General features: G+C 38.7%; 1 protein-coding gene across 1 annotated transcript; it reads right to left on the reverse strand.

Annotated features, from left to right (window-relative positions):
• Nucleotides 1–512: 512 nt before the first annotated feature.
• Nucleotides 513–12,395, reverse strand: LOC142602300 (cytidine and dCMP deaminase domain-containing protein 1-like). The gene is made up of 8 exons (XM_075755844.1): nt 11,082–12,395; nt 10,562–10,643; nt 9,955–10,052; nt 6,959–7,145; nt 6,097–6,507; nt 5,235–5,287; nt 4,411–4,547; nt 513–3,729 (listed from the first exon to the last, which is right to left on the reverse strand). The coding sequence occupies exons 2-8, from the start codon at nt 10,569–10,571 to the stop codon at nt 3,558–3,560; spliced, it is 1,068 nt and encodes a 355-aa protein (XP_075611959.1). The 5' UTR covers nt 10,572–10,643; nt 11,082–12,395; the 3' UTR covers nt 513–3,557.
• Between the last annotated feature and the right edge of the window lie 12 nt (nt 12,396–12,407).

Raw genomic sequence — 12,407 nt, forward strand, 5'->3', positions numbered from 1 at the left:
CAGAAACCATTAACCCCAGATACTTGCTATGTTATTCCTCTGTCTTTTCCATTGTAACCAGTTACAGGGTCTGGCCACCTACAGACCTCAAGAGCAACATTTCTGTATAATTCTGTCTTCCGCATATTCAGAAGTATTGTGGCAGAAGTGGAATCTGCAGTGTACATATATTTATAATGTATAGTTCCAAAGGAAGGTTGGAATGAGCAGAACTAATTTAAGGGTAACTTAATTCAACTTAATTATATGTAAGTTATAACCAGATTTTATTTATTACATGCTGCAAAAAGGGCTTTAAAGAAAAATACTTAGTAACATACCATGCTTCTAAGTTTAAACACCAAGTAATACCAAAAGAAACCAAATGGAACAGTACCAAAGAACAAGGAAATTAATCTTAATCATACCTGCCATAAGTTGAGTTTCACACTGTTTCCACTGGAAAAAACCAACCGAACAAAAACTAAATAAATTTATTTAAAGCATAAGTGAACATTTATTTAGTACTTTCCACAATTTGTCTGCTCAAATCTGCCACTGTATCTAACAGCTATTAATCAATCTACCATGAAGATTTCTTGGACCACTGGACAAACATGGGTCCTTGACATCATTCTTGTCTATTCCAGTTTTAAAGTTCTTGTTCTATAAAGGAAGATAAAAGTCAACCACATAGCCTACTCTCCTCTAAGCATTTATCCACTTCATCAGTAGCCTTGTGTCCCCCAGTTCCCTCTTATCCCAACTCAGACTGCTTTACCTCCATCAGATGTATCTGATGGATCTTGAAACGTGACACAATACTTCTCTACATCATCTGCTTCCAGTTCTGACAGGTCGTCTACCTGCTGAATTATTTTTTATGACATCCAGGAATGACTGGCTCCCAAAACTACTGATGGAGTTCAAAATAATGACTGAAAAGCTCTGATGTGTATATTCAGGTGAATACATATTTTCTTATCATGAAATGGTTCATGAACACTCAATGCATTTTAATGAACTTTCCATCTAATGAAAATGTACTTCTTAAAAACAACAGAAAAAAACCCAAATAAACAAGGCAAACCAGAAAGATGTCACATATCAAACTACTCTATGCTTTTATTATATAAATGTTCAAAAATACTTTTTAACAATACAGCCCTGAGTCTAATCTTCAATATGCAAACCTACCTCATGATAGTCAAAGTTTTTCTTTAAATCACCTAGGTGACCCTAAAAGAAAAAAGAAATTTAAAAGCAAACAAATAAACCAGACACTCGCAGAACCACTGAGGTTGGGAGCCAACACTGGAGGTCTCCAGTCCAGACCCCCTGCTCAAGGCAGGGTGAGTCCAGACCCCTTTGTTCAAAGCTCTTGGTGCCATGTCTACTCAGATTTTTAGTATCCCCAAGGATGGGAGATACTACAACCTCTCTGGGCAACCTGTTCCAGTGCTCATCACCCTCACAGCAAAAAGGCTTTTTCTTATGTTTTAGTGGAACTTCCTATATTTCAAATTGTGCCCATTGCCTGTCGTCCCATCACTGAGCACCACTGAGAAGAGTCTGGCTCTGTCTTCTTTACTCCCTCCCATCAGGTATTTATAGACATGGATAAGATCCCACCTGAGCTTTCTCTTCCCCAGGCTGATCAGTCCCAGCTCTCTCAGCCTCTCCTCATATGAGAAATACTCCCATCACTTAATCGTCTTCATGGCCTTTAGCAGGACTCACTCTCGTATGTCCATCTCTCTCTTGTATGGGGGAGCCCAGAACTGCACACGATGTTCCAACCACAGCCTCACCAGTGCTGAGCAACAGGATCACCTCTCTCAACCTGCTGGCAATACCCTGCCTAACACAGCTCAGGAGGCAGTTGGCCTTTGCCTCAAGGGCACATTGCTGCATGCCGGTCAACCTAACCACCAGGACCTCCAGGTCCTTTCCTGCAAAGCTGCCTTCCAGTCGGTCAGCCCCAGCCTGTACTGGGGCACGGGACTGTTCCTCCCAAGGTGCACAGGCTTTTCACTTCCCCTTGTTGAACTTCATGAGATTCCTATTTTGCCATTTCTCCAACCTGTCAAGGTCCCTCTGAATCAACCATCTGGTGCACCAACCACTCTTCTCAGTTTTGGCTCATCTACCCGCTTCCCAAGGGGGCACTCTGACTCATCATCCAGGTCATTAGTGACAATATTAAACAGTTTTGGTCCCACTACCCACCCCAGGGGTACACCACTAGGGACTGGCCTCCAGCTGGACTTTGTGCTGCTGATCACAACCCTCTGAGTCTGGCAGTTCAGGTAGTTGTCAGTCCACCTCCATGTCCACTTATCTAGTCTGTACTTCATCAGTTTGTCTATGAGGATGCTGTGGGAGATAGTGTTGCAAGTCTTGTTAAAGTCAAGATGAAAAACATCTGCTGCTCTCTACTGATCCACCAGGCTGGTCATCTCATCACAAAAGGATGTCAGGTTAGTCAGGCATGTTTTTCCCTTCATAAATCCACGCTATCTACTCCCAGTCACCTTCCTGACAGGTCTCATGGTCTTGGGTACATCCAACTTTCTAAAATATTCCATAACCAGATTCTACTCTACTTAGGGTAAATCTTCATTGCTCCACATCTTCCCACTGGTCACAGAACATGGGATTCCTGAGGGCAAATCTTAGCAGTAAAAACCAAGGCAAAGAAGACTTTGAATACCTTGGCCATGTTTGTCTTTATAAGGGTAAAATTTAATCTAGAATGCAGACATTAACTGGGTACTTGGGCCTGAACAAAGGCTGAAACCTTTTCCTTCAGAAAGATTTTTCCAAAGCCATACAAAAATTATTTGATTTAAATAACATCCAAGTAAATCCTATAAAGTAATTGTGGGACTTCCCTGAAAGGAATAATACTCTTCTGCAAACTCAGAAAATATTCTTTCTTTCCACTAAACAGGGGTTGTATCTTGTGATGGAGCCAAAAAGACCTTGTTTGGCACAGACCTGTAAACAGTGAAGCCAAATGCACCAGACCCTTAAAATATGAGAATGTGAGACTTAGAAAGAAGACTGTTGCATTTACCCTGAGGGATTAAAAGTTAAGTGTGTGCAATGCAGGACAGAGGTACTCCTTCATATTGAAGGTCTTAATGAAGCATGCCACAGCTCCCCTCAGCATCTATGCCCACGTTTCCTCCATATAGCAACCAAGACACATATCCAGGACTCACCATCATAAAAGTTCAGGTACAGCCAGAATAACCATTCAGATGAAAAATCAGGGAGCACTACAGACCTCTGCCATATAGATATATAGCTAAACAGGAGGCTGGACTTTCCCAGTGCAAAATCCTAAAACATGTAACTTGTTCCTTTCCTGACTTTAGAAGTATCTGAGTGTAAAGTTACAAAACAGAAAGCAAGCCATAAAATTTTAGCTGTATATGAGTATGAAGAATGAAGCAACTCACAGGAGATTATCGGCTATTGTTACTCTCCTATATAAAAGGGCAAGAACTGATGTGCTTGTCTAAGTCAACTAAAAATAAACTGAGTCCCCTGCCCCCAAACATATAATTACATTATGACAACAAATAAATAATATTACATAAGCATACTTCTCCAATTTGTTTGGATGATTCTTGTACACAATGAATTGTCTTGATTTTCACATCCTTCAGAAGGTTCTGACAGTCATGACAGGGAGGTTTGGTGCAGTAAAGAACATCACTCTCTTCTATTTTGACCTTTGATCTGAAAAATATATGTATATGCACAATTAATTCATTTTCTGCAAAGCTAAAACTAAACATAATGTTTGCATTTCTTTAAAATACATTTAGTATTTTCATCAAAGACTATTATTTCTAATTAGATTACTCTCTATCTCCTCCTCCAAGTTTTCTATTTCATCTTGATTTTTCCTTCAAATATCTGACCTTTGTTGCTTCCTCTACTTCTGTGTATATAAACCAGCTACCATTATGAACCATATGGTTTTGCAGACTAACGATTCTCCAACTACTGACAGGTAGAGTCTGAAGCTATCTGGCTGACTTGACATCACTCTTGCTAGCCTAAGGACCACCAAAAAAAGACTGCCAGGCAGAATGCTGCAGACAGTGTCTTTCAAAAACTATTAGAGCTTCATCACAACGAGACTGGGTGATTATTTTGGTAGTGTGGGAATACAAGGTGGTACCACACCTTTCTGGGGGTGGAGGAGAGGAAATGTGCATACGCACACATTAAAATGTTAATTGTAAGCTCAGAGTTGTAAATGTTAAGTCTTTGAAACTGGATTAATCGGTGAAGAACAGATGGAAAGGTCAAGGAGAAAATCCATAGATAGTCACTGACTTGTTCGGACTACATGCTATTCACATTTATAGAATGCCTGCAAAGTCATTCCATTACTGGATTTGTAATAATAACCTGTAAAGGAGAACATTTGCTTCAGCATGTAGAACAACTTCCCGTTTTGCAGTTCCAGCCTTGTGGTTTCTTCTCCCCATACGGGGCAAGTTTGCATATAATATGCCAATCGGGTATCCGTTATAACCTGCCCCAAACTGTCAAAAAAAATTAAATAAAATAATCAAAATCTAACAGACTCTTCCAAACATCAGCAACATTTTAACCATATACCGATACAGCTTCAATATATGCTAGCTATATATTTCTAGATACATACAGCTTCTAAGGTTTTATGGCTATTTATATTGGATTTTTAACCAGCTTTAACACTTTGCCATGAGGATCATACCACCCTTTCAACACAGTCAAGAGCTAATTTTGCTTTTCCATCAAGTGAGGTCATTGTTCTCCATCAATTTAATCACCATCTTTTTGTCTCTCTACCTTTGTAAGAAACTTAGGATCCTCCTTTTCAGTGGACCTCAGGGATTATTTTTGCAAAGTTAAATGATAAAATATTATCATTACTATTAGGATATTATGGGAGAATGTGTTCATGAGGGAAATTCATCTCCTTTAACTTGTTTACATGTCTACACCAGAACTAGTCACCCTAGACTCCCTTTATATGCAAGGGAGAAAACCAGGTCCACCTGGCCTGTTCCAGACTCTGGATTGGGATGAATGACACTCTAGATCTCCACTGACTAAAAGGGGAGTCGGGGCCAACAGCTCAAAAGCAGGCATCTATGCTGCAGATGTCTATATCGGGTCAAATAAATCACACCCCTTGGAGCACTGAATAGAAATTTTACAAGTGTTGGAGAATTCAATCTACTTACAAAATACCCGTCCTGACTGTAGAGTGAACACCCCACACCTCGATCTGGATCATCTTTTAGAAGAGAGAAATATTTTCATGTCACTTAAAAACATACCTTTTTCATATTTAAAAACATATTTGAGACATTAACAGACAGTGCTTTAATGATACAGAAGTGGAAGGCAAAAGTGACTGCTTATATGTTGAAATAATCCCTCCATTATCCAATTCCAGACAGATACCCATACACAGTAACACAATGGGGCATAGCTACTAGCAAGTACAACAAATGTCAGATTTCAGAAGAACACAACAACTTAAAATCTGACTCAAGGTACACTTACTCTTTGATTAGTAATTGCAGACTATTAACTTGTTACAAAATCCTGATAACAGAATATAAAAGCTTATAAATACATCAAGATCTTCCATTGATGAGATTTGCTGTAAGTCCACCTAGATACATTAACAATATACTGAGAATGTTTACATTTTTATATAGATAAAATATATATATTAATAAATAAATATATATCCATTTAAAAAATTGTTTCCTCCTCCCAAAATGGATTAAGTGATAAAATATTATTTTCTATATTTAGATAATATGTGTTTCCATCTTCTGCTTTAAGTTTAAGTTCAGGATTGCAACAAACTTTATAAACAATAATATTCAACATTAGGGTAGTAAATACATTAATGAAAAATATTTTAGCAGTTATGTTAGCAAAGCATGCCAATTTCTCTGATACCCACATATGTTGTGAAATATTTACTCTGCTCTAGCTGAATGAATGAACAGCAATAATAAAAAATAAATCTACAGGAATCTATTCGTTATATTTGGTTACTACTCTTTATATACTCTCATCGTAACTTACCAGATCTTGCTGCTAAAAAATAACAAAGCTGTAAAGCATGTCGATGAACGTTTTCCTCAGGTTCTTTTTTCTCAAGTTGGGAACATTTACGTAAAAAATAATAGCAACATAAAGCATTTTCCACCAGCCTGACACATGTATCTTCAGAGCCATGTATGTTAAACAGTGGAAAATTTTTTTTAAATTCTTCAATTTTGTGATCAAATGACTTAAAATTGATGTTAGGCTGTCCTTTGCATCGTATTTTTTTGGCAATCAATTTCACAGTTTCAAAGCTTGTCATGGGTAAGAGCACACTGCTACTTATATGACTTCTAAGAAACACATAGTCAGCTTGTTGAGTATCTTCCTCCACTGAATCTCCCTTTTTTTCAGGAGCCATTGGCCAGTAATAGACTGAAGAAACCGAACCTAGAGAGAAACATTTAAAGTCACTTAAGTGCCATGCACTTGGGTGGGACATTCAATTCACAGGTGTTTTGCTTAAAAGAGTGGGCCAGTTTTCTGTTGCATTGCAATTCTGTGGACACACTAGAGTCCAAAGCCTATATAGTGACCCACAGGCTTAAATCACTCCCATTGCAATGGAATCTGAATTGAATATACAACTATGGCAACAACTGGTACTTCACTTTCATAAATGACATCCCACAGTTTGCTAATCCTGTCCCAAGCAAGCAGTCTCACTTATTTCTAAGAGACTATCTGCACAAAAAAGGATTACTTGATTAAGGAGGAATTTATTGGACTAAGCCATGTACAGCATTTTTCTAGACATGATGCTTAGTGGGGTCATTTATGAACTTCTTATTCAGGTAGAGCTGCAGTTAACACAGACTGATTAAAAATGTATTATATATACCTTGAATGAGGAATGTGGTACAAGTTGTGCATGGTTTCCTGGACAAATACACAGTGCAGTCACGCAGCGAAGAGGGAAGCCATCGAATAATTTGTTGCACAGCATGCAACCCAGGTTTGGAAAAACTCATAGCTACCATTTTGTGTACTTTGTCTGATTCACATATTACAATCCCAGTCTTATTGAACTGAAGAAAAAAAAAGAAATCTTATTTTTCACAGCAGATTGATCTGTATAAAGCATGCATGCTTTACACAGATTCAAAAATACACTGTAAGTTTTGCCACACTGCACTACATATAACCTGCTCTTTAGACCCACAAACTTTAGAACACAACTTCTCTTTATGAAAAGTTAATGTAAATTTTGTATTAATAGTATTAATTTAGTATTAATTGGATACATCCGCAGCTCTGGAAACATGCTGTAGCCTATTTTCATTGCAGCAATGAATGCGAAAACAGATCTATTTTACATTTGATTCTAACACAGCAGAAATTACCATAAATCTCAAAACAGAAAGTAATTCCAATAAAAATTATGATGATGTGATATATCGGAAGGGATGTTGTAAGAATTGAATGATGATAATGATTTCAAAAAGACATAAATCAGCAAACTTAAGGAACTGTTAGGAAGTCTCTTGGAAAAATAATCCAAGGACTATGAGAAGAGAAACAGGAGTAAAATATCCTGATGTAAAGCAAAAGTGAGTAACACCGTGAGACCACTTTGGCTATACCAGCAGATCCTTGTCAAAACCAGAATCAGAAAAAAAAAAAGGAAGGCAATATGAAGAATGATGATAAAGGAATAGTGTAGCGTGTACAGATAAAATTAGAAAGACTAAATTACTGAAAAAATACAGACTAGCAAGGGATACAAAAGGCAAAAAGAAAAGGGTATACACAAAATAGCAGGAAGTAAATCAAAGGAGGCATGGTTACACTACACAACAGGAAAAGAGAGCAAACAAAAATACCGAAGAGGCTGCACAGCAACAAGATGAAACCAAAACCAAGCAAAGCAAGATCCTGCTTTGAAAAGAGAAACTGAACAAGCAAATACAATATAGAAACATCTGCTAGCCACAAAAGAGTCAGGAGACTATTGAGGACAGCAGTTCAACAGACCAACAACACAACGTTACTATTGACCTCCACGTATGATAAATGTTTACAGGAACTGCACAGCTGTAGTGACTTGATCTGATGCAGTGTTGCATCAGGTTTTTGTCCTACTCTAACAAAAATGTAAGCACACTGGAGAACCTGGGGAAGGAACCTTACAGGTTTAAAAAAAACCCAACCAAAACCCAACCAAAATCTACAAGAAAGACTGAAGCTTGACATAAGAAGGTTGAGAAATCACTTCTCTAATATGCTTGAAGATCAAGTTAGACAAGTATCTGATGAAGGGTAATTAGACTTAATCCTGCTTCACTGCAAGAAAATGGATTAGATAATTTCAGCTCATTTCTGTGATTCCATTGTTTCACATTCAAAGCTGTTTGTTATTATTAGAACCCATATCAGATCAATTGTTTATAAATTCAGTAATATTTAAGTAGTTCTTAAAGTTTTTAAAAGTATAACCACCACTGTTACTTTTATCTGCTAACTTGATCACTGTGTAGCATTTTATCTATAGTTTTATAAACCATTCTCCAATAACCTACAGTAGGAAAAGCTTTCTACGCAAGCAAAACGGTGTATGGAGTTGAAAATAAAATATTCAATATTTTCATATTCACAACTAAAATTAAAACTATGCAGTTGAGGACATGAAGAAATGATAAAAATGGGACTTTCAGCTGTCTCTTTCAGAAAAGCACAACGGCCCTTAGAGCATCTGGGACCGATTCAGCTATTGTTAAAGAACCAACGGCAAGCTCCAAGCCTGAATTGCAAAGTCTGTCACTCTCGTCCTGTGAGGAAAGGACTAAGGAGCTCTGCTTAACAAGCTACCGCTGCTCAGTCATGCTTAGCTCAGAGAAAGGTTTCCGTTTCCCCTCACCTACCGAAAGTCGTCCCTAAACTGCTCCTTCTGTGAATGAGTTCACAGCCTACGGCCCTGCTGAGACGCATCTGAAGAAGATTCACAACACTGGAAAATTCTGGCACACAAAAGGCAGAGTTGCATGCTGGGCTTGCTACTACCTGTGATATGCTCTATTCTCATACTATAAACGGACAAAGTATGAAAATGTCTTCACATGAAGAAATGGACTTCCTAAGTTAGTAACAACTCCAAGGAGGAAACACATTACCACTATCCACGCTGTCTAGAAGATTTCTAGCTATTGGCAAGACTGTCAGTTTGAATGTATGAATATTCTTTTACCTGAGTGTTTCACCTGCTTTGTGCAGTTCCCAAAAGCAATGACAGTTCTGGCTAAATGACTGAAACTAGGCACGTCACCCGGATCATCGGGAACAGAAACGGAATCTGGTTCAGGACCCACAGGAAGGACAGAGGAAGGCCGACAACTCTGTCTCACAGAATGATTTACTATTCTGAATCACAGGTAAATACAAAATAATCTTCACAATATCCCTACATGTAGATAACTTTCCCTATCTTTCAAGTAGGGAAAGCAAACACAAGACAGTGCCACTTTTCCATGGCAATCTCCTCTCATTCTATTACAGGGTTCATTAACAATTAGGGCACGTTGGTATGCCTCAGCGATATGACATAGTGAAGGGAAGTGAAAAAAAATGATATTAATCGATACTTAGGAATCCAGTGTCTTTATGTAACTTTATCAGATTACAGTGAAAAACTTAACAGCATTGATTATTACCAGTAACTTTCAAAACATAGAACAGACCACCTAACTCATCAGATTCACTCAAAAAAAAAAGTGGGAAATCGTACAATAGAGGTTTGTTATAAACATTTAGTTTGATGGACATAATTAGATATTTTAAAGGATAATTCTCAGTAAAATAAGCAGCAAAAATATTTCCTAGCAATGACAGCCTGTTACATACCTGGTCAGATGGGGCATGACACTCTGGAGAGTCTTCCATAAGAAGAGCTAGAAACATATACAAATCTTTCTTCTCTAAGCGTATGCATGGATGACTTTCTGAAGAGGTCCAAATAAAGAGGTCATAATTAGTAGACAAATTCAAATGGCTTCAGGCTACAGAAAAGACACTGTTGACTACGGCACTTTTGGTAATATGGGGAATGAAGACAGAGTATTTAGGTAAAGGAAAACATAGAAATATAGAAATTGTTTTTTAATATAATGCACATACAGATTAACTGTCAGAAAATACAAGTGCAATGCAGAAAAGTTTGTGCTGGTATTGCCTAAGGAGCACACCGCTTATTGCTAAGCAACACCGAGCTGGTTAACAGCCATAAAACAATACCATCATGCAAATAACAAATCTAATAGACCCCACAGAAACTAATACTCAGAGAAAGCTCTGGGCTGTGGTTAAACTACTGCTGCTTATTCTGTCTACAAAGAAGTGGCCAAACTTCAGTTGTGATGCCTTGGTTTTGTGTTATTTCCTGAAGCTGAAGAGATGTGCCCGTTTTGGTTGACTATATTGAGATGATTAACTGGAGCAGATAGATACAAACCATCCTCCATGTCCTCAGCTCCAGAAAGTCTCCTCTTCTGAAGGAAAAAGTCTTCCTTTTAACGTACTTTTGAAGCAAAGCACTGCAGTTAAAGAGAATATACACATATGTGTCGGGGTGGGTGTGTATATATATGTATGTATATGAATATAAGTACATGTAACTCATTTGTGTTTATTTATGTTTTAAAAATAATAAACACCCTTCACCTTACATTGATGATCTCCTTTCTTTTTGCCAGTATAATAAATCTTCAGAAAAACAAAAACAATTTATACCATCCCTGTTAAGTATGCAACTACCTGTCCAATGCAAAGTACCTTACAGCACCTTTTCTTGTAAAACACCATTAGCACAAACATCAAGTATTTCAGACAGATACCTCATCACTTTAGGATTAGCTCACTGATGCTTAAGGATTTCTTTTTTCTTCTTTCATTATTTTTCAGCAAAACCTGACTTTCTTCCATCATGTTTACCCCCAATGTGCTATAACAGCACGATTCTGTACTTCACTTACCCGCAGGTCTGACAGCAAGAAGTCTTCAATGAGAATAGCTTTCAAGTGGCAAAACTAATGCTTTTATATCTTCCTTCTCTCCTGTGACTCACAGTCATGTACACCTCATTTCGCTTTTGACACCTTGGACCCACCCTGTAAATATTTGTATGCCATGTGGACATCAGTTTGGTGAATTATGAGAAGTTGACCAGGACAACTAGATGTTGACCTATTACATATAACTGTCTCCTCCCAACTTAAAATGATGAATTAAAAGATTGATTTGTATTGGTATCCTTATTTATCACTGCTCAAATCTCCAATAAAACATCTTCTCTGGGCCACGTGAACTCAAGAGTAATCAGACAATTGAAATAATACCTCCTATTTTATGATATATCTTCACATCTGAAATAGCCTGCCAATGCTTACCTATGTAATCAATATACAAAGCAGGACTGTCCAGGATCAGAAGGGCTTATTACAAAAATGATGTAATTTCTCCAAAAGACTCAATATTATTTTCCATACAAACATGTTGTTCACACCTTTTTCTTTTTTTTTTTTTTTTTTTTAGTTTAATTACTCCTGACTTCCTCTTACTACAGTGCTTTAGGGAAGCATCAAAGCCTACCAAGCATATGAGATTTCCACAGGTTTTTTCCAGTGTCTTTTACTACTCTCACCAAATCGACGTAGAGTCGTCGTTTTGTTAACCTGCAGCAGGAAGTCAGGCAGAAGGGGGAGTGAATAGGTCTGGAAACTGCTAGAAAAATAACACCACCACCATTGTTTTTCTTGGACGGGCAGTTCCTCCAAGCGGCAGGGGCCTGGTGCTCCCTCCGTGCCGCCATGCCGGTAGAAGTGATTTGCTTCAGCTAACAATACAACGGGAAGAACGAGGCAGTTCACGCGCAAGATGCGCCTAAGGACACCGAATCCAATCTCCCGTCAAGCGACACCGAGACAGGGTTTTACACCGGCTCAGACTCTTCAAGTTTATAAATTCTGGAGTTTGTAAGTTCTAAAGCCGTGGTGTTACTGCTGAAAGTGTCTGGTACCAGCTCTGCCGGACGCCCCGCTCAAAGCTGAAGGCTTCATCTCCAACGCAAGTATTTCAGCCCGAGAGCAGGTTGAAATCGCGGTATTTCGCGTTGGGGGGGGGGGGGAACCCAAAGCGGACGGAGCAGCCAGCACACGGCGTTTTTGCCTGCACCTTCTTTCACACCCCGAAGGACAAGCACCAGCCGCCGCCGCTGCCGCCTCCCCCCGCCTCTTCCCGACGGGACAACCGGGACGGGACGGGCCCGCGCGCGGGTCCCACCTCAGGCACGAGCGGAGGCG

The sequence above is a fragment of the Balearica regulorum genome, chromosome 1 (assembly GCF_011004875.1).
Source record: "Balearica regulorum gibbericeps isolate bBalReg1 chromosome 1, bBalReg1.pri, whole genome shotgun sequence".
Taxonomy (NCBI): domain Eukaryota; kingdom Metazoa; phylum Chordata; class Aves; order Gruiformes; family Gruidae; genus Balearica; species Balearica regulorum.